Source organism: Pelecanus crispus, chromosome 3 (genome assembly GCF_030463565.1).
Source record: "Pelecanus crispus isolate bPelCri1 chromosome 3, bPelCri1.pri, whole genome shotgun sequence".
NCBI lineage: Eukaryota > Metazoa > Chordata > Aves > Pelecaniformes > Pelecanidae > Pelecanus > Pelecanus crispus.
In genome coordinates this window covers 107,789,734-107,813,798 of record NC_134645.1, presented here as the reverse complement: position 1 = coordinate 107,813,798, position 24,065 = coordinate 107,789,734, and the positions used below count along the sequence as shown (strand labels likewise).

The window sequence follows — 24,065 nt, the reverse complement described above, 5'->3', positions numbered from 1 at the left end:
CTTTAAAATCACACTTGAAATATCTCTACAAGTTTAACCTCCTTATACAGGCAGCAATTAATACTACGGAGCTGTGTCTTCTTTTAGCTGCTTATATGAATTATTCAAAAATCCAATGTAATGATAGAAGATGAGAAGTTTATCAGTGGGCTGAATAGGATTATGTGGCTAAGGTGAAACTCAAATATCACAAGGAATCAGTTCATGCCATGAATTTAAAAATCTTTATTTTTTTTTTCTCTTCTTGCTTTGAAGATATCAGAAACTAAGACACAAAGTCTATCTTCTAATTACCAGATGAAATTCTCAAGTCATGAACTTTTCACAGGAATGAAAGTACATAATTTATGCTTAATTTAAAACAAATTCCAAAGTGAAGGATTTATAAAAATGTTCCCTTCTAAAATGTTTTTTCCTATTTTTAAATGTGTTTTTGATAATAACTTTGATAATATTTATGATAACATTTGTAGTATATCCACTCTTTAAGGAAAGCCTGTGAGTTCTTATGCTAAAAAAGATGCAAGAAAAGTTCTCTAGTAGGATAAGGCTGTAAAATTTATCAGTGCAGTGCTATGACAGTCAAACATATCCCAAACAGAGCTCTCAGTTTTGACTATAAGTAATACTTGGTTTAGAGAGCGAAACCTACATTTTCAGAGGATGCATTTTAATAACTTCATTAAGGATTGTGAAATTAATAATGAAAACAGTATGCCTGAGACTTTCCATTAATGTTTCAGAATATATCTACTGGCAGTTGCCAACTGTTACCTAGATAAATACGAAATTTGTTTTCATCATGTCTGACTGTAAAATGCTACCTTAAAAAAAAATCCATAAAAACCACACTACAAAGAAATAAATTTGAATTAATTCACTTAATTGGGGTAATTGAGTTAAAGAACTAAGTGTGTCATTTTCAGAGACTCTTAGGATTTACTATACAGCACTCATTTTAGGTTCTTTTCCTTTTCCCATGCTTCGAAGTTTGTAATGTTTTTTCATCCAGTATTTTAAAGAAGTTGTATGGTACAAGAGGGCTTTACATGACAACAAAGGTGGTCCTGAGTGTATTTTAGTTCTGTCCTCCTCTATGACTCCTACCCTTAAAATTATGTATAAATATGTTTTACATAATGGATTTGTATTTCATACCTATATTTAAACATAAAATAATTTAATTTGTTTCCACTTTCCACACACATCATTGTTCTTTTACTTTAAATTAACAGTGTCTCAGTTTTACTCAAAACAATGCCCTGTGACAAAAGGAAGGATTCTTCACTCAAATTCCTTTGGATCTTTGGCACAGCCATCGTTACAGTACTATGGTAAAATAAGACTTACAGGGATCCAAAGAGCTCATGCAGTCCTCAGTAATCTGTGGTTCCATATAACCCACAATTTGAGATTTTTGTCCTTCTCATAGATCAAGCCTATTTTATTAAAGAGTTATTTAAGACTCCACAAAGGAGTATAAACAGATAAATATTTACATATATAGTAAGGTGTACTCCATACTAGAGACACAAGTGTAGTAACCATGTAAATGATACTTTAAAAGCCTCCACACCTTAACTGAAGTCATAAGAGTATGTGTTTTAAAATGGAACACACAGTAAACCATACTAGAAAAATAGACTTAAAGTACTTCCACAAACATGTATTCCAGTTTAGTTTCACTCAGATTTAACAGTGGCAAGATACCAAATCTTTCAGTTAGTAATTTCTTTCTGCTTCTTTAGACACCCAGTGTTATTTAGAATAGATATCACAGGCATCTCAATACTGCATTAATAGTCACCTTGGAATAAGGATTATAATTATTGAGGCAGAAAATTAAAATGAAGTCCCAAAGCTATGGCTAACTAATTTATCCTCTATCCCTTGTTTCAGCATTTGCGTTGTATAAATATAGAACAATTTTAACAAATCAAAAGAAAGTTACATATATTAGTTATCATCAATAAAGTACTAAAGGATTTATGTTGAAAAATAATTTCCGGTTAATTTTTGGATTTTTAATTACTTATTGGATGATCCTCAGAATTAACTCAGTAGGAGATATTGATGTATGTTTTGTTAAAATACAGATATTGTTTTAGCAGCTCTGTCTGTCTTTTCTAGATCTTTATTTCTGGGCATAAAAACCAGAGGATTCAAAAGAACATTTCCCCTAATTTTTAATTTAATATTTTATAAAGTGTTATAATAATACATATTTTAATAGTAAATTATTTCTTAGGAAATAGGAAGTTCACTCTGCTTTAAAAATTAAGAAAATAAGTGTTGATTTTTAAATTTAAATTTGATTTTTTTCTCAAAAACAAACAGCTCAAAAAATGACAAGTATATCAGTTTGCAAGGTGAACGACAGGTCATTTTTCTTTTTCTATACTATTCAGTGATTTATAACAACTTCTTAAATAATAAAAAATGTAATTGTTCTACAAGTGTACTTTCATAAGGTATTAAAGCTAAGCTATTGCAATGTCACAGCAAAAGCTGCATTCTGCGGTCTTTATAAGTAAAACAATTTATTCTGCTGTTCCATGTGCTCTAAATATTTACCTTATGGAGGGAAAAAAACATTTCTTATTTTTCTTTAAAATCTTTTAAAAAACAAAGTTACTGAATCAACAACCCCTGAGAAAAAAAACATGAATACTAATTCTTCTTTTTCGTTGATGGTGGTCAACAAGTTCAACATGAGCCAGCAATGTGCCTTTACAGCAAAGGTGGCCATCAGCCCCCTGAGCTAAGTGTTAGGAAGATCATTTGCCAAAACATCAAGGGAGGTGATCCTTCCCCTCTACTCAGCACTGGTGAGGCTACGTCTACAGTGCTGTGTCCACTTCTGGGCTCCCCAGCACAAGAAATCCATGGACTTAGTGGAGTCAGTCCAATGAAGAGCCATGAAGGTGATTAATAGACTGGCGCATCTCTCATATGAACTGGTGCTGAGAGAGCTGGGAGTGTTTAGCCCAGGAAATAGAAGGCTTAGGGGGATCTTATCAATGTGTATAAATATTTGATGGGAGGAAATGAAGAAGAGGGAGGAGCCAGACTCTTCTTAGTAGTGTCCACTCACAGAACAAGAGGCAATGATCACTAATTAAAACACATGACATTCCATCCTGACAAGAAAACACTTTTCTACTGTGAGGGTAGTAAAAGATTGGCACAGATTGCCCAGGAATGTTATGGAGTCTCCATCCATGGAGATATTCAAAACCCAGCTGGACACAGACCTGGGCAATCTGTTCTAGGTGACCCTGCTTGAGCAAGGAGGCTGGAGTAGGTGATCTCCAGAAGTCCCTTACAACTTCAGTGATGATATGTACAGGGGTCCATCCAGGACGCAAGCTAACTACAGTGTAGGTTTGAGGACCATCCAGGAGGCAGGGTCAGAAACAGATTTTTAAACAAGTACATGTAACATAATTCAGGCAGGGAGTGAAGGCCCAGGGCTGAGTTTAAACAGATCTCCTGGGACTTTGGGTGGGGTTGTAAGTGGAGATCCCAGCTGAAGCTGGTCAGGCAATTAAGACCTGCCTGTGCTCTCAGGGCCACACTTTCAGGTATTAAATTAAAATCTACACAAATTGATACTTTAATACCCCGTGATTCAAATTAGTAATTAACAATAACAACAATGACAACAACAACAACAAATAATAATAGTAATGTGTACAAAAATAAATTTATATAATAATGATAGGTATATAACAATAATATTATAAATAATAAAAATGTGTCCAGAGTAATTCTATTTTTTGTGGGCAAATCTGTTTAGCATGCAGGTATTGACCTGTTGCTGTAGCCTGAAAGGCTTGAAAAGAAATGTTGCCTAGTTTCGCATTATTCTGGGTTCTGTTTCATTAGTAAATTACTGGTTTTCTTTACAGAGTGGTTCTACAATCTCCATAGATTTCCTTAAATTGGCATAATCCATAATTCTGTGGATATTCTCCCCACTTCTGAAAAGATGAGTTTAAATTATATATACGTGTGCGTGTGTGTGTGTGTGTGTGTGTATAAATAAAAATGTGTGTGTGTGCCTCTGTGTATACATTTATAGGCATATATTTGCACTGGTGAGGCCGCACCTGGAATACTGTGTCCAGTTTTGGGCCCCTCAGTACAAGAAGGACATTGAGGTGCTGCAGCACATCCAAAGAAGGGCAATGAATCTGGTGAAGGGTCTGGAGAACAAGTCTTGTGAGTAGCATCTGAGGGAACTGGGGTTGTTCAGTCTGGAGAAAAGGAGGCTGAGGGGACACCTTATCGCTCTCTACAATTAGCTGAAAGGAGGTTGTAGCGGGGTGGGTTCCAGTCTCTTTTCCCAAGTAAGAAGTGATAGGATGAGAGGAAATGGCCTCAAGTTGGTCAGGGGAGGTTTAGATTGTGTATTAGGAAATATTTCTTCATGGAAAGGGTTGTCAAGCTGCACTGGGCTGCCCAGGGAAGTGGTTGAGTGGTTGAGTTCCCATCCCTGGAGGTATTTAAAAGGATGTGTAGGCATGGCGCTTAGGGAGGGCAGGGATTACAATCCAAAGTGCCTGAAATAATGTGACACTTGTACTGAAGTCTAGTAGAGTGGTGTTTTCATAGCTGAAGTCACAGAGAGAAGTAGCAATTAAAGCACTATGGATTATCAGCAACCCACTGCATCAGATTCCCATGCCTTTTTTCTTTAGGACTATAGACATAGACTTAGGCTATGGCTACACTGAACACTAAACATTACAAGAGCCTGCTCTATGGCCTTGAGACCAAACAGCATGACTGGCCGCAGCAAATACCTGTAATAGTACTAGTACTGGTACTGCTACTCTCACTTTCAGAAACCTGTGTGGGTGGCCTACTGAGAACAGCCTCTGTCCCATGCTTACTCTCGCACTGTGAATAAGACATTTTAAAGAGTGCTATAAGGTATGGACCAAAATCATGCCTGGAAATGTTCTAACAACTTAAGTCTAACAACTTAACCTATTTCCAGTCCCCAGACCTTGCTCTGAGCACAATGCAAATAGTATATGCATAGTCTAAGTTGTGACATCCTTTTAAAAGGCAGTTCTGAAATACTATTGCTAGGAAGATGATACCTGAAAATAATACATCTTGAGACTATGTGGGAGCATGGATAAATCCCTATTATTATAAATCAGTCATATATTGAAGCTCCATTTTGTTGAAGGGACTGCCCCTACTTGCAGTCTAAGAAACAATAAATTGGCAACAGACAACACAAAAAGGATAAACAGAAACAATGGATAGGCCAGTAATACTTCATAAAATTAGTACTTAGTCTATTTTAAATGGTTTCTCATACAGATCACAAAGCCTTCCATTAAAATTGATGTCAAGGGGTAACCATGGAAACTTACATATTACATTGTAATCACTATTATAAACATAACAATGTGGGTTGATTTCAGAATTTAAATATATTTTGAAATACTTAAAACAATACATTCATGACTAAGCTATAGTCCAAAACTCATATAATCATAATTTTCATTTTTTAACTTCAGATTTTTTTAAAAGCAAGCTATATGCGTAGAAATAGTATAAATAGCCTCAGTGACTGAGAAACTGAATTCATTGCAGGGACAAGGGAAATGGTAAGAAAACAGTACATACCATTACAAGATGGCAATGCTCTGTTCCATGCTGGCTTTCCATCTGCACCAATTACACATGTTATAGTTGAAGGATCGATAATCTTATATCCAGAATCACACTGGTAAGTAATAGCTGAACCAAGCTTAAAGTCTGTTCCAATTCTTGTCCCATTCATGATGTTTCCAGGATCAAAACAAGCTTCCCGTGGCTTTTCTGTCAAAATGAATTAAAGTAAATCTATATACACTTTCAATTAAAAGTAATAAAATGAAATTGAAAAGTTATCAGTGGTTTTTCCAGTCATTTTACATTTTTCAACAGCTTATTAAAATATTTTTCTTGTTTCTATATGCTTACTACAAGATCATGGATGTTTGCATTAGATTGATTACCTGGCCAAGGAAATTATACTGAGAGGATCTAACCAACAGCATTTTCTTCCTACCTTTTGTTAGCAGAACTCTCCAAAAGCTGAATGACTCCAATTAAGTTTTGTAGTGTAGAAGAAAAACTATCATTTCTAGAATTCACCATTTAACACTATTATGTTTTTAACCAAGTTTCATGCTCTGTACTCAATAACTTCTGGTTAGAAAGCTGTCATAATATGGAATAATTTAAACATTTAAACATGTATTGTTCCTTTATGCTTTATATTTAAGAAGATCTAATAATACCTGGAGCTTGAAGGCTGACAAAATAAGCACAATAGTTATTTTCTGGCATGGTCTAATAGGTACAAAAGAACTATAAAAGTACTGTGTAATATTACTTCTATAAACAATATTTTGCTAAATATGTGAACACTTCAGGAGGGAAGGATGCACCTAATATAAATAAAGTTCATTATAGGAGGCAAAGATTTTTTATTAAAAATATCCAGAGTCTAATTCACAGTCAAGGTTTATACCATGCCTCCTTCCCTTAATAAATGTTAATAAAGCATGTTTTTTAATGAAATACTCAAGCAATATTATCAGAAAGCAAAACTGGATGTCCATAATCAGAAATGTAAAGTAATAAATTTTGTATAAAATATTAAATAATGTGCTTTATAAAAATATTGAACTATTGGGCACAAATTTACTGCCCATTGAATATAATAACTTTTTAAAATATACCATTCTACTCTTATATGTTGGGTTCTTTTTTTTTTATTATTTCATTTAACCTCCAGTTGCACAGAGGCACACATATTGGACTATGCTGAGAACAGAAAATACACACACAGCAAAACTGTGTATGCACATTTTCAATGGGTGTCTTTATCTCTTGCTCAACTTGTCATTTTCTTTCCTTGCAGGGCAACAAGACTTTCTGGAACAAATTCTTTTCCCATTTTATTTATGTTTTCTTTCAAGTTTAGATAGCAACAAACAGACTAAGATATCATCTATGGCAATATGACAATTACTTTGGGAAGAAAAGCCTTGCCAACATGGAGAATAATGCATGATGCTGGATGAAAGATGAAGACTAAATATAAAAATTATTTAGTAGTTCTTTCTAACCTCCCTCTCTTTCATTGGATTGTTATTTCTATAGTCTTTAGATATTTTTGCTCCTTCATTTTTGACATGTACATTAATGTGGTTTGCTTCCATTGTCAAGGATATGAAGCTGAGGTAGCACCTCTATTGATGAAAAACAGCTTGATAAATCTCAGCAGAGATGACAATCAAGCCAGACACAGCATCTGTGACCAGAAAAGAAACCAGCATTTAAAGTGAGTGTGTGTTTTTAATAAACAGTCAGTGTAACCCATTCTCTGGCTAGTAATAGGCACCCCCCAAAATGCAAATATTATCCTGCAGTAGTTATTAAAAAATATATATGTAGATTCAACAACAAAGTAGAAAGGAAAATATATTTGTATGTATCAGCAAGGAAGCAGCAGCAGTTGTGTTCTAATTGGGTAAGACAATTCCATTATTCTACAACTCCCTTCCAAATGTTACTTTTGATGTGCATCTTCTGTATCTACTTTTTTTCTGGAAGATGAAAATATGCATAAGTAATGTGAAAGAGATTTCATGAAAGAGGACTTCTGTGCTCCTCCACACATTTACAGAAAATAGTTTTTAAAACCTACATCAATGCAAAGAGGCATTTGGCAGTTCAGTATGAATACATCTAGAAGTAAACAGATTTGAGTCTCAATAAATACTAAATAACATTTCTTTCCTTTTATGTTTCGATAGAATATGGTGAGAACAGTACCTTTATAGTCAATGGCAAATCCTGACATTCCAACAGAAGCATCACTGCGAAAAGCCAGAAACAGACTGTTACCACTGCTCTCTATTCTTTCAGGAGCCTGTGAGCCTTGAAAACTGCCAATTAGAGGACTGTTGGAGTCTTCCCCTTCATAAATATGTAGAAAATCATAACTGGGTTCCATGTTGAAACTGAAAATCAAGGAAAAAGAGAATTAAGTCTTCATTTCTTTTTCACGGGTTAAACACTACTGGGACTGTGGCTGCCAATCTTCTGCCTAACACATTTTCTTCTCCTGAAATAAAAGTGTTTTTAATATGATTCACAGCAAAAATTTACTAATTTTCAATGGAGTTCTCTTTGCCATTGATTTGAACACCTTCAGCTTTCCAAAAGGTCTACTATGAGGCCATCATGCAGGCTCTGGCTATAGTCAATGAAAAAGAAACATATCCATATCCTCCCACCTATTTTAAACATCGTCTCAAGATGGAATGAATCACTTGCTGCAGAAAGGCTGCCTCTTACCAGTGACCACAGGAATGATCCAGACAACTATCTCAAATTAAAAGTCCAGCTTTTAGTTGGCTAAACTGGATCATATTAAATCCACCCATTACAAACATAAATTCACCATTTTCAAAACAAGATGCTTTCAAACGGATGGACCACTATCCTGGAACTTGCCTTTGTTCATACCCAAATTATACCAGACAACTATGATAAATTAAAGTGAATTATTATTCTCACTAAACCATCTACGTTATGCTACATTTGATGAAATTTATATGCCTATACAAAGCAATTATGAAGACAATATGAATGGAATCTCTTTCAGAGGAATTTAATTGAGATGAGTTCTGAGACAACATAAAGATAAAACCACAGGCATTTATATGAGAAATTTATACAGAGCTAGATAAAAGGACATACTAGGAACACTGAAGAAAATATAAGAAAAGTAAAACTGCCTTATAAAAAGCAGGCAAGGACTCAGTCAAGTAAGGAGATTTTTTCCTTTCTAATTATCTTTGTAAAACAAAATAAATAAATAAATAAATATTTGCCATTTTGCAAGTGTGGGGGTCAGCTGTTTTCCTTTCTATTACATCAGTTAGTACTGTTAGACGCAAACTTTTCCAAATCATGTAAAATGAAAAGGAACAATATCTTTAGCTAAGAAATCAGGAGAAAAAAATTTCCTAAGTAATGTCCAGTGGAAATGGCTTCATATAATGAATATTTTATGCCCTATTTTCAAGAGGTAAGAGAAGTCAGAAACTTCCACTAAAGAGAATTTTTAGTTTAAAGTTAGAAGTGTTGAAAGAAATAGCAGTCTACAGACCAAAACCAAGGAAAAGCAAATAGTACAGGGCCATGGTTTTCAATTTTTCTGTAGCCAACACATATTTGACAAAACATAACTGCATCTCTCTATTCTCAGCCCACATTCTCATCCTATGCAGACACTGCTGTCTTCTCAAAGGCAGTTCCTTGAGAATAGTATAGATCTTAGCTGTAGCATACTGCCTAAGAATGAAAAATTTTAGATAAAATGAACAGAAAATGGTATGTTAAGAAAGTAGATTTTGCAGAAGTCAAAGAAACATTACCCCTCTTGATCATCTACCAAAGGTCTTGGGAGTCTGGGAAGGTCCCTGCTGACTGGAAGATAGCCAATATTATTCCAATCTACACAAAGGGTGTGATGGAAGACCCAGGGAACTACAGACCTGTTAGTCTAACTTCAGTTCCTGGAAAAATTATGGAGAAGATTATACTGGGTACTACTGAAAGACTTTTAAAGAATAATGCAAACCTTGGGCACTGTCAACATGGGTTCACAAACAGAAAATCCTGTTTAACTAATTTCATATCATAGAATCATAGAATCATAGAATCATAGAATCGTCTAGGTTGGAAAAGACCTTTAAGATCATCCAGTCCAACCATTAACCTACACTACCAAGCCCACCTAAACCAATCAAGGGTAGACTAGACTAAACCATATCCCGAAGTGCCACATCTACCCGTTTTTTGAACACTTCCAGGGATGGTGACTCCACCACCTCTCTGGGCAGCCTCTTCCAAAGCTTGACCACCCTTTCCGTAAAGAAATTTTTCCTAATTTCCAACCTAAACCTCCCCTGGTGCAGCTTGAGCCCATTTCCTCTCGTCCTATCGCTATCCTTCTATGATAAGGTCACCTACCTAGTGGATGAAGGGAAGGTGGTAGATGTAGTTTTTCTGGATTTTAGTAAGGCTTTTGATATTGTTCCTCACAGCATCCTTCTGGACAAGTTGTCCAACTGTGGGATGAGTGGGTCCATGGTGCACTGGATGAAGAACTGGCAGAAGGGCAGAGCTGAAAGGGTTGTAGTGAATGGGGCTGAATTTAAGAAGGATGTAAAGGACCTTGAATGTGTCCAGAGGAGGGCAACAAAGCTGGTGAAAGTGCTGGAAGGAATGTCCTGTGAGGAGCGGCTAAGGACTTTGGGCTTGTCTAGTTTGGAGAAAAGGAGGCTGAGGGACGACCTCATTGCTCTCTACAGCTTCCTGAGGAGGGGAAGTGGAGAGGGAGGCACTGAGCTCTTCTCCCTGGTATCCAGTGACAGGACGTGTGGGAAAAGTTCAAAGCTGCACCAGGGGAGGTTCAGACTGGACATTAGGAAGCATTTCTTCACTGAGAGGGTGATCAAACACTGGAATAGGCTTCCGATAGAGGTGGTCAATGGCCCAAGCCTGTCAGAGGCATTTGGACAATGCCCTTAACAACATGTTTCAACTTTTGGTCAGCCCTGAGGTGGTCAGGCAGTTGGACTAGGTGGTCATTGTAGGTCCCTTTCAATTGAATTATTCTATTCTAAAAATCAATGAAGTTACTAAAAGGATTGCAGAGATGGAGTTATTTCAGCAGTGACATTTCGTGTAAGTCAGAGGGGGTTTGTGATAGTGCATTGTTATGTGTGTTCTAACATTAAATATATTTGTAAAACTATCTGAATTTACTTCTCTATGACAAAGTTACCAGCATGTATTTGCACACTTTTTCATTAAATATGAATCCGTATTACACTTACGGTCTACTTATACTAAAAATACACGATTTATTAAAAAAGAAACATAGTCAAATTTTTCCATTTTATCTTTTTGACACCCATATGTATACAAATAATAGTGCTGGTTTTCCCGTACTTAATTTGTATTCCAATTTTCCTTTTTATTTTTTTCCGTTTTCTAAAAAAATTTACAAGAATAACAACCCCATAATCTGTACCTTAGAAGGCCCTATATTGCCATCAGTCAGAAGGTGGATGAGTTTCCAAGAATATTCTCCAACATCAGATAGTTTTGTAAAAGGTAGTGCCAAAAAACTGGGAAGCTATGGTATAAGCCTTTCTTTCAGATTTCTAAGGAAGACTTCTGTCTGGAGAATTTAAGAACTTCTAGCACAGAGTATCGAATTTAGGGAGAACTCAGGCAGTCCAGTGTGTATTACTGGACTGCAATTATTTATAAAATGTACTGGAAGTGTAGCATAAACTGCAAATTCCATTATATTACTCATACTTGTATTCCTTTAAATAGAATTCACAAACAAACCTGAATACTGAGTATTCAGTATAGGTTTCTTTCTTCTTACTTGAAATGGAGCATTTGAGGTGTTTATTTAGGCAGTCCACAGAAATAAGCTGTCTTACCATAGCTATTGTGTCATTTTCAAGAGTGTAATTAGTGGAAAACTATTCTCATCCCTTAATGCTATTGGATCAAATACCTGAAGAACAGGATTATCATATTCTTGTTTATATAATTTCAGTTACCTTTGGCTTTGATTCTTTAATTTCTCGTGTATCAATATTTTATTAGAAAACACATAACAGTTAGTCAACAGAAGAAACTGGGGATTTTTTGTTTTGTTTTGGTGGTTTTTTTTTTTTTTTTAAAAAAAAGGGTACAAATATTATACAACAAAATTCGGAACATGCCATCTTCTCTTCCTAAAAGAATCACAATTAATCACTGTCCCACTGAAGTCAACAGCAATGTTACCATTCTTAGCTTAGAAATCACACTTAGGGCAGAGAATCAAAAAAAGAAAAAAATTTGCATTTGCATCCGTAGATACAGCAGGCAAGATGATTATATAGGCCTGATTCAAATAGAAATGATAAATTGAATACCTGAATATGACTATATCCCTGAATTTCAATTTGTGTTAAAAATCCGTGCAACAAATATAGGTTGATGATGTAACATTGAGTAAATAAAACTTTTTTAAAATTATGAGACAACATTATCTAAACATCTTTTATCTCTTGACTATGTAGACCAATTTTTTTTTCTGATCTATGCACTGCGAGCAAAGTGTATTTAGCCTGTATTTGTAAAAACCTTTAAGAACTGAGTTACAGACAGTTTCCGCTACAGTTCAAGTCTCTACTATAAGGTACAACAACATAAATCAAGCATTTCTACAAATTGACATTGCTTTTCAAAGATTTTTATTTCATAGGTCACAGAAAGTTTTGTTGCTCAGGAATATATTTGATATCAAAAGTGCCATATAACTGTATTATTCTCTTTTATGTTATTTGGAAGCAACGATATAGCACATATTAGATGTATGCTCCAGGACTTAGCCAGAGAATATAATGAGAAGCTTTAAGAAGTGATAAATTATTCCATTTTTAGATATGACATTTAAAATCCTGTTAAACAGAGGCATTCATCTAGAAATGGTACCTTTTGAATATCAAGGCAATGACAAAGTCAGGGTTTACTTTTATTCTCCAGTCACATTCTTTCCCAGGAGGATAAGGCTGTGGATAGTTAGGTGATAAAATAACTCCTGCTGGGCCTGTCAGGTTTCCTCCACATGCAGCTGTCACAATGTAAAAAGAAATAGAAATATGGTCACATGTTAAATTCACAAGCATATGTTAGCTGTTAAATAGGAGTAAATTGACTTTTACACTTACCAAAAATAATAATAATTAAAAAAACCCCAGAGCTTTCCCACTTCCAGCTAGCAAACATTTTTGTATTTTCCTTTAAAAAGTGAGCTCTCTTCATATTCAAAAGAAGCATAAGAAAAGCTCTTTCTAAAGGAATAAAAATATGAAGTTAAATAGGAAGTCCTGTATATTCTTGCTGTTCCTTAATCCCATCTATATCAAAGTGAAGTATATCTTATGTACTGGAAGTACTTTAAAAACTGGGAAAACTCAGTAGCAGGATTCAGGATGCAGTTTCTTTTGATCATAGGTGTAACACAAAACAGTTTGATTCACTCAGTAAAGGTATTATCCAAATCAAAAACATATTCATTTAGTTACCATAAATTGAATGTTACTTTTAAACAGATAAGGAATTTAACTTCCAAAGATGATAATCACATAGGAGTCAACATGGGCTGCATTGCCATTACCAAGTCACGTAGACTAGTATGAACACACCTGTAGTGCAAAACAGTTGGTAGTAAGGATTTGGAATCTGCATTAAACATGTTAAGGATTTTTTTCAGGCCATTTCTAGTCTGGTCCAATGGACTCAATGCTCTCTAGTAGTTGGAGTCCATCAGGCACACTCACAGAACACATCTTGCAGTTTAGTTTCATTCAAAAGCTCCAAGAAAATTCAAAACCATGAACTAAAGCGTGAGCAAGAAAATTTACTTGGAAATCATGCTCCTAACCCAAATGAAAACATTAATGAAGGTGGTATTTATGAAAACAAACTAAACTGTTCCCCCTCCCCCCCTTATTTATTTATTTATTTGTTTATTTATTTAAACATGTAGTGTATTTATGTATCTTGGGGTTTTTGTGTCTGTAGTTTTGGTATTTCAGTCATTATTTTTGATCCAAGGTGTGGGATTTTTGCATTTTTTTTCTTTAATTTTTATTTATTTTTGGTTATATTACAAATAACAGTTCCAGGAAATGTTTCACATGTTCCTTATATGTGCTGATGATTCAGCCCGAGATAACCATGATCAAAGTTATAAAGTACAAATAGAGCAGAAAACATTAAACAATCAGGGATGGAAGCCACACAATGTTCAGAGTACTGAGTAAGTACAGTTATTAAATGTAAATGATTTTTCAGCTCTAAGTCAGCATACTGAAATAAAGATTTTATGGTAATTTTTAAAATTACTCATAAAGGCTTTAAAGAACCCTTAAGTTTTCTAATATTGTCATGTCTACATTAAAGATTACTTTAATCTCCTTTCTCCTTCAAAGTCACCTTGAATATATGGAAGAATAACAATATGTATATACTTTTTGCCCAAAGGCACTCTCTCTTTATTTCCCTCTTTATTTCCTTCTTTCTTTTGTGTTTTGGGGTTTTTTTTACTAGACTGTAAAGAGACATGGAATGATTATAACAGGTATTTACAGAAAAAGTATGACTCCTCTAGACCTTTAGACACCAGACGGCTTTTATTTTTTTATTTTTATTTAAATATTTTTAATTTGTGAATAATCCCAGTATGTTTACTAAACATTTTCATACTGTTATTTATACATTGCACACAAGGTATCCAGAAGACAATGTTCAGATTATATGCTGCTCCAATTCTGCAAGATGATATGGAGTTACAGACACCATCCTGCATTATCCTGAATCCTTCCCAGTATTTTTAGATATCTGTTAACACTTTAGAGAAACAGAGGGACTGCAGTTGTTTGGGCATTTGCTGTTTTGGAAAGCCTCTCCAAAGTGGCTTGTAGAAAGAAAAAGCATTATGCTTATTCCAGTGTTATTAAAACATATTGTATCTGGGTTTTGGGATCATTAAAATAAGTCTTCATTTAATTGTAAATCAACAGGCAACAAAATCATAAAGATTTTTAAAATTTATATACCTAGCAGATAATTTTTCACAGATGTTGATTAACTCTAAGCTTAGAAAAGCTACACTGATGACCTTAAAATACATTTCAGCAAGACTGTAATTATTAGTGTACTGACCAGAACCTCAGAGAAAACTTTATGCCATATAGGATGATGGAACCAAGAATCAAAACTTCTTTCAAAGAAAGAAGGTCTCCCACCCTCTCCTGGTGCTACGGAAATACATCTCATTTCTTTCAAAAGAGTTGTCACTTGGATCCCCTTTTCTGCATCTACCTTTCCCAACAGGCACCCTGCTTCAGAAAAAAATATCTTTAGCTTCCTAGGGATTGCACAGGATGTGCATTTAATCTATAGGAGAATTCAGAAAATTTTCAGAATAAATAATGGACCACAGTTTATGTAACCAAATTATTACATAGAAGACCATGCTAATGAGACCATTTCAATGAGATTTTTTTTTATCCAAATCACCTCTTCCATTTAATTATTCCTATTAGACTTTGTGAATTTTAAAATTGTATGAAGTTTAAAGAATAGAATAGAGTGAGAAAATGGCATCCAAAAATAGTGTTAATCTTGAGAATGCAGCTGTCATTAACCATAAGTATGAAACAACTGGGTTCTGTAAAGAGCATCACTCCAGCAGGAGCTTCATATGCCCACTAGTTGAAAAAGAAACCTGATCTGTATTAATCTTAAACAGAGACTAACATTTCAGCTTATTACCTATGCATGTAGGAGGATCAGGTTGCCAGAAGAATCGGTTATTCAGTTGCACACATGTAATTTTAGTCTGTCCTTGAAGTTGATAGCCAGGGTCACATTGAAAGGTGGTAGTGTCTCCAGGCTCTCTACTCTCTCCATATCTAGTGCCATTCTGTGGTGTCCCAGGATCATTACAGGTTGATGCAATAGAAGCTATAGGGGAATGATGAAATAAAAGCTTTAAGGTGTAGATACCAAACATCCATAATTAAAAGCACAATATTTTTTACAAGAGCATTCCAACCAGAGGCAATACTATTTACTCATCAGTTAATATAGGAAGGCATTTTGTTTCTTTATTTTTACGAGAATCTGCCCACTGAGATACATCATGATTATGTTGGCTTCCTGCCAGTTTCCTTAGTATAAAATATAGCCTGAGAGGAAACAAACACAAGCTTTTCTTTCTTTTTTTTTTTACCCCCCTTTTTTTTCCTTTTTTGGGGTCCAGTTAATGCATCAAAAGAGCTAGCAACTCCTTTCCTCACTTTAATGTTCTGGTTATCAAAACAAATTTCTTTATGCACATTGGTGCCTTTTGTGCAACAGGGTAAGTATCATAATATAAATAACATTGCTTTATAGTCTTAATATCTTGCAGCTTACAAATGCCATATTCACCCAGCTGGCTGAATGAAATAGCAGTTTTATGTAGCCCTGAAGTTCCCATTTCAGGAGCAAGCAATAACTTTTGCAGAGTACACTCAAACTTAATCTAAGCAAAATATCTCACCTACGTTCAGTCTCCTGAGTTTGGATATGGATTTTGCTTTGTGAAAAAATAAATTAATTTAAAAAGCAATGTTAAACTGAGCAGAACAATCAGTATGGTATGACTTAAAGGAAGTAAACATCCAGAAAGTGGATACGCAAATCTACATCCATTATGGATTTGTGCAAGATAACAGGTCTCTTCTACTGGCTTCAGATATTCAACATCCTGAGTTGCAGAAAACATTGCAATCTTCCCAAGGAAATAAGATCCTGTCTCGGGAGGCTACTGTCCCTAAATCACTGAATTGCACTCTGTTTCCTACCACTCCAGGCTGCTCCACCCAAACATGTCTATTTCAAAGAACTTATCACAATTGTGAGCAAAAGCCAAAATAAGAAGTCACAAAGCCAGTGTCACAATCATAATTAATGATATTGGTGTGTATCTACAAGTCCCTCTACCACTTTCATCATCCTCATTCAACCAAGTTTAAACTTCTTGAATCCAGACCACTTTTTAAAAAAACGGCTACACCACACCCTTCTGCTCATCTTCAGTATTGCAGGGGATAATCCTTGAAAAATGTGAAACATAAATACTAAATTATTGTCTTTTTTTTCTAATATGGACTATGTATACTTTCTTGCATGCTCACACATCAGACAACTTATTCATTCTTAAACTGATTCATAACCATCTCAACTTTGCATCTGATGTCTTTCTAAGGTGTAATTTTGCTCTGATGTTTGTAAGACATGATCAGACCAATGTGGAGCATTCAGAGGAAAATTGATGTAATTTATTAAAAGCATATATGCCATTGTTAAAACTGCTTTGTACCACTTGTTGGCTAATGTTATTGTTACTTATCATATTTGGCTGCACCATTCTCCAACAGTCTTTGGGAAAGCAGTGACTAAGTCTTCCTGTATTTTGAGCAGTATGTAGCACTTCAACTACTTGGGTTTTAGGGTAGAGTTACACATTACAGGCCAAAAAAGACTAAGAACATAAAATATTATTTCTTTATGTTTGATAATTACTTTCTATTCTTTTAAATAGAGGGGCACACTCTCTTCCATACCTCCTATAAATGATGTGTGTTAGTGATAACAGTCCATCCTCCCTGCTCTTTTCTTTTTTTTTTCTGAAAGGGGGTTGCGTGTTTTGGAGTTTTTTTCCCATTTTTCCTGTTTCAATCCCAGGAAATATTAATAATTCATTAAAGTGATTTTGTTAGCTCATTTCAAATGGTACAACCCAAAGGCTTTCATAAGGTAAAAAAGCCCCATCACTACCACCACTATGCAACATTTGTGACTATAACGTGCAGGTAATCCATTTTCTGTATTAATAACTGCATCTATTCCTATCCACACCAAGAGTACACCACTACAGGAAACAGCAGGAGCAACTAAACATTTGCAAAACTGAAACAGTTACCAAGTTGTACAACTGCAAAACTCTTTTTTTTTTCCCATGTTGTAAATTTGCAGGAGACAGAAAGGTTGGAAAAAGAATGAGCAAAATGAGAAATTGGTAAAATGGTTTTATGCATGTTCTAGCAAATTGGTGGTCACTTAGACAAATCACAGAATCTGTAAAACATCCTGATATAAGAATTCATGGGTTATGATAACTAACACACTACAAACACAGGAGCTTTGTTTAACAAGTTATTATACATAATTTTTTGACCTTCTTCCCATTCCCAAATAGTACATCTCATACCTTGGGATGGTTACCGTATCTAAATGAAGTAAAAGACATGGTAGGCTTTTTAACAGTGGTGGACTTTTTTTCCACCAGAATTTGTAAGCATCAATCCAAGAATTAAAGAAATGGCTGCCACTACTAATGAGTACTGTATAAGCACTCCCCAGGCACCACTCTGACAATTTACCTGACAACCCGTATTAGTGCAGTTTACTAAATGTATACTTGGCCACAGGGGAAGGAAAGCATGGTCATGACCTCAGAGAAGTTATTTCTTATTTGACAGACAATAATAGCTCTAAAAAATGGATCACTATAGTACATATCTGTTAAAGAACCATAATTCTTTGAAGTATATGAGCATAAGCCCATCTCTGTCATTAATATCTTTTTTTCAACATCTCTGAATATCTTCATTTTCTCCTTAAAAGGTTATGCAATATAATATCTCAGCAAACATTTCCCATTTTGACTGTCAAGTATGCACCAATTACGAAGGACTAATGCCTTTTAATATTAATTTCACTGTTAATCTCCATTTCTTACAGACAAAGTTTTAAATTTTAAAAACAATGACAGATGTTTAATAAACACCAAAATGTTCTTTACACCTTTGTTCTTGCAGCCTCAGAAGTTATTTTATATATTTGAAACTAACAAGCTTTTTATCATGCCAAATACACTTGATCCTAATTAAACAGAACACCAGACATTTAAGCACTGGTATGTCATCTAGTGAAGTGAACATTTAGAAAGACTGTCAACTTATCAGCTTATCTCCTTTTCAAGTCGTTTTACTTAGAACCACAGAATTGTTTAGATGGGAAAAGACGTTTAAGATCATCAAGTCCAACCATTAGCCTAGCACTGCCAAGTCCACCACTAAACCATAACCCTAAGCACCTCATCTACATGTCTTTTAAATACCTCCAGGGATGGGGACTCCCCTGAGCCTCCTTTTCTCCAGACTGGAATACTATGTCCAGTTTTGGGCCCCTCAATACAAGAAGGACATTGAGGTGCTGGAGAACATCCAAAGAAGGGCAACGAGTCTGGTGAAGGGTCTAGAGCACAGGTCTTATGAGGAGCGGCTGAGGGAACCGGGATTGTTTAGTCTGGAGAAAAGGAGGCTCAGGGGAGACCTTACTGCTCTCTACAACTACCTGAAAGGAGGCTGTAGTGAGGTGGGTGTTGGTCTCGTCTCCCAAGTAGTTAGCGATAGGACGAGAGGAAATGGGCTCAAGCTGCACCAGGGGAGGTTTAGATTGGATATTAGGAAAGAGTTCTTGACGGAAAGGGTAGTCAAGCATTGGAACAGGCTGCTCAGAGAGGTGGTGGAGTCACCATCCCTGGAGATGTTCAAAAAACGGGCAGATGTGGCATTTTAGAACATGGTTTATTGGGCATGGTGGTGATGGGTTGATGGTTGGACTGATGATCTTAGAGGTCCTTTCCAACTTTAATGATGCCTGGTTTTTACTTTCAATAAAAACTAATCCAGCCACCAAGCCAGGAAACATGAAATTATTACTCTACCCTTAATTGGTTTAGTGGTGGACTTGGCAGTGTTAGGTTAATGGTTGGACTGGATGATCTTAAAGGTCTTTTCCAACCTAAACGATTCTATGATTCTATGATTGCCATATGCAATTTTCAAAAAAACCTGAGGAATTCAGAAACTTGAAACAACACAATTAAAACATACGCACTGTAAAGCAGGAAAAGCAATAACTATATTTTAGATTCAAGGATGCTAGATCAAACCCAATTCCATAGTTAACATTTTTAGAAATGACTGAGAAAAATTAAGTGCTTAAAATGGCATAGCCAGGAGAGAGGATTTCAATTCCATTAAACTGGAAAAGAAGTAAATTCCTGCTTCTCAGTTCCTGCACATGTGTTCTAAGCAGTAAGCTACATGATACTCAGTGTGTTATAGAGTAGTACTGTACAGATATCCCATCTCCTACTGTCTCATCTGGTCAGAGTGGAACACTCTTCTGTGTACACAAAAGATGGAACTAGAAGTAGGTGCCAGAAGAATGGGCAGCTGGAAAAAACACGGATTGCTAGGGAGATTTCAGACCTCCATATGTTGGCAGCCACTGTGTTAAGCCTCTCTGTTTTTAATTTAATAATCTTCCAGAATCACATTTTAGACCTTTTTTTTTTTTTATTTGGTCCCCCAATTAGATTTTCAAAGTTGATTTAAAACTTCACTGAAAATCAATAGGAGACTGGTTTTGAGAATATGACACACTGTATATTTGTGTGTCTGTAGCCTTGTGAGCAATATGTTAGATTTGTGCCTAATTTATCTTTCACCTGAAGGACACTTCTTTTTTTATCAGTTTGTTTAGCCTGTAATCTATTGTAGCTCAAGAAAAAAACCCATCACCTTCATCAATATCGATTTCACTATGTTTGTGGTAAACAATCATGTAAGCCATTTGCTGTAGTATTGTGCTGCAGAGATTCTATTTTTTCTCCTCCACATGGTTATAAAAATAATAAAGACTTTTCAGGAGCTAGGCTTGTAAATTGCGAGCAATGCACAAGCTTCCCGTTTGGTGCATTATGTTTGCATAATAAGTTTGAGAAGGATTTTGGCATATCAAAGCTGAGACATTGTACATGGGATTTGTAGTGATGTCAGACTAACAAACATTTCCAAATGTGAAATAATAGTGTTTGCTCTCTAAAAAGTATCTCATATAATATATGTAAATGTACAGACTAAGAACGTCAGCTACATATTTAGGTATCTTGTATTGTCCAAGAATGTAAAGAAAAAAGAAACCCAAATAATAATGCAGCCTCTTTCATTAAGTCCAAAGTACAAAAGTTCACAAGTTCACAAGTTTAGAGATAACCATCAGAGTAACCTACAAGCTTCATTTCTGCTTAGTTCCACAGGAACCAAATCAAGAACTGCTACCCCCTGTAAGGCTGAGGATGTCTTGCCCAGACCATGGATTAAATGATGGATAGAAATGCTATGACACAGTTTCATGCTAATGAAATTGTGTTATTGTGAGCATGCAATTCAACATTTATAGCATCACAGAAAGCAAGAGAAGAGACTGAACTGTGAAATGATTAGGTTACAGACTTTTAAGGGGAATACTGAATTCTTGTGTCTTGTGTCCTTTATTTTAACAAGGGATATCTTAATGGATTTCATTTTCTTTGAACTCAAAATTTAGTTAGTAGGGCAGATATGTGATTATGCATGTGTAAATTTCTTTTGAAATCTATTTTTGTGCTAACTCCCTTTTCTGGATAATTCAATTGTGAATCAAACTGGAACAACTGCATGACAAATCCTAGCCATGAAGGTTCTGTCAGGGGAATGCTTATATTACTTAAATGTAGTACCTCAGGCCATTAGGCAAGTGATTAAAAGATATCTCAGCAATAAAAGATCAATTTACAAGACAACAGTACTCTAACAGTTCCATATGGGTGACACAGTTACTGTAGGAATTCCTGTAGACAAACAAATGATTGAATGGAGTTACAAAACTGGACAGAAGCAGGCATCATTGCTTAAAAAGATTTGTCAGATTAAGCCCAGTGTCATTAGAAACCATCAAACAGAACTGTTGATGCTTAAGATCTTGTCTTGAAGTAAGATATCAACAGATGTGTCAACATCAGACACAATAATTTCCAAATAATTGTTCTAAATAACTGGTTGGTATAAGTTGTTTATTTTTATTATCATAATTGATGACTTATGTTGTTAAGATAAAAATTTAGTCAGGCATCTTACTCTTCATTGTTTATCATTTACTTCAAGACCAAATATTGGGAGAGCAAGCAAACAACAAAAAACCAAAATTGGACTCAACTAACTATACAAATGCCTTCATTTCATATCTTCACTTTTAATAAAATTGATGTCTGAAGTTCTTCTAATAAGATACAAATACTACGAAGAAATTGATAAAAACCTCTTTGCTACTTTATCAACTTTTTGCCAGTTTTTCTGTATTAGCAAAAAAAAGATAGCCTTTCTGTTCACATGAAAGCAGAGATAGGTATAATTGTTAATTAAAGTGTATGCTTATAGGATGCTATGACTAAGAGAAATTAACAATGCCATAAAACCAGAGGTAGGCATAGAAAACCATCACAGATGGATCTGACTCTAAAAAAGCCAGACATTTCCAAAAATCTTTTTTTTCCATTATAAGAAGAGTGCAAATAATCATTTGATGTGTTATAGCCTTGAGGAGCAAAATCTACGAAACCAGCTGAGGAACTATGAATGCATCATTTAGTTTAAGAAAAGGATACAGTTCTCTTAAGTTACAACAGCTGAGAATTTAGTTCAAGAAACAAGGCTAGACTGTAAGGGTAGAACTCCTATCAGGTATTGTTAAAATAAAAACTCACTGAGCCTGTAACAATGATAATACGACTAGCAACTGCCAGTGCTGTTCCTATCATCTGCCACTTCTATTGGTTTTGCTAAATATCAAATAAACAAATTATCTGGTTAGATATAAATAAGCTCTCAATAAAATAAGCTTCAGGTCAATAAAAGTAATGAACCATCCACTAGCATGGGACCCAAGTGCTTTCAGAAATCTAGAGTAGCTGAAGATTAAGCATTCAGGGCAAGACTGATCTGCTTCAACATAGGTGGCTAGTCTCATCTGAGATGCCTTACAATAACCAAGGTATCTGCACAGGACTGGAAGATATGACCTAGGACTTAAGGGTGTGTGACCTTCTGGAGCAGCAAATGGAGACTAGCCAGGATACTTTATGGCATCTCAAACGGAACTAGACACCTGTGAAAAGACAGGTAGGATTCATTTCACCTGCCTTTAGATGTCCAGAAGTTTGAGATTTAGTGTATGTTCATATAACTAGACCTATAGCTGATTAAAAAAAAAAGGCAACTTCAGAGGAAAATTTATCCCGTTTACCTTAGACATGTAAGACAGAATTAAGCTAGGTTAGAAAACTTCTTTTTTTATGGTTAACTTAGGCAGGAAGTTTTTGCTGCCAGTAATTTTGTTTCTTTGCAATAAAGAAGCCAAATACCAAATCTGCCTATACCTTTCTTGTGTTCACTTTTTGAATGGTGACCAGAAAGAGTTGGTTGACATCCCTGGCTTGTAATACATAGTTTAAATGTATTTAACCCCCAGAGTAAAGGTCAATTTTGTACAGTGAACTCCATTTTTGTCCCTTTATGCATGATTAAATGGTAATTAAGTTTTAATGAAAAGCATTAGGCTGATTACAATTAACATAATCACTCTTGTCAGTTCGTGTCTTCATGCCCTATATGCTGAGATGAGTGGGCAAGACAAGGCACTTTTATAGTGTTCAAACATTTTGTAAGCTTCAGCCACCTATATTTTTCCACTAAAAATACCTCTAATTACATTTACAACCAACAGGAAGCAATTTATAGGTGATATTTTCTGATCTACCTCATACTATCCTTTCCCAGTACCTCTTTTTTAGGCAGATGCAGTAAGGGCATTCCAGAGTGCAAAGTATAGAAAGTAATCAGTACATTCACAGCACAGTAAAACAAATTCTCCAGATGAAGGTTAGCACTTTAACGCTTTGTCTTTAAGCTGTTCATTTGACCTGATACTCTCAGATGTATATCCTTTGTATGATCCCATAATTGGATGTTCATTGATGTAGACACTCATCTCAATTGCATAATCCAATACAGAAGTTGCATGTGTAAGAAGTCCAGATTATTGAAGGTTGTCCAATCCTGTGCAATTCTGCACCTGAAGTCTACTTCTTGGATTGTAATTAATATTTAAATAAAATACACTTGTTAAAAAATGCAACACTTGAAAATCTTTCAAGGGATATAAAGACACAAAACTTGAGCACTTACCTTCATAGAACTTGTAATAAAACATCTACAACTTCTGCAACTACCAGAAAAAAGTTTAAGCAACTCAAGACTCTTTTGATCATTGAGTTACAAGCTACTAAAGTAGTGAAATTTAAATATTCTGTGCAGCTTTGCTATAAGCTGGCCTACAGTTTGAACATATGATGAACAGTAAAGCATGCAAAGATCCTCACTTAGCCATAGATTAATTAGTTTAAATCCTTTGCAGATCAAGGCCACAGTGGTCTGCCCATTGCCTCAAGGAGACTAAAT

At 35.2% G+C, this 24,065-nt stretch overlaps 1 protein-coding gene across 1 annotated transcript in view; it reads right to left on the bottom strand.

The window, feature by feature from the left end:
- Positions 1–24,065, bottom strand: part of CSMD1 (CUB and Sushi multiple domains 1) — a 1,273,929-nt gene that overhangs the window by 220,766 nt on the left and 1,029,098 nt on the right. Inside the window, exons 27-30 of the mRNA XM_075708500.1 lie at positions 15,442–15,633; positions 12,595–12,733; positions 7,852–8,039; positions 5,650–5,844 (exon numbers count right to left, since the gene is read on the bottom strand). Of these exons, the coding sequence (XP_075564615.1) occupies positions 5,650–5,844; positions 7,852–8,039; positions 12,595–12,733; positions 15,442–15,633 (714 nt within the window). The remainder of the gene's footprint in view (positions 1–5,649; positions 5,845–7,851; positions 8,040–12,594; positions 12,734–15,441; positions 15,634–24,065) is intronic.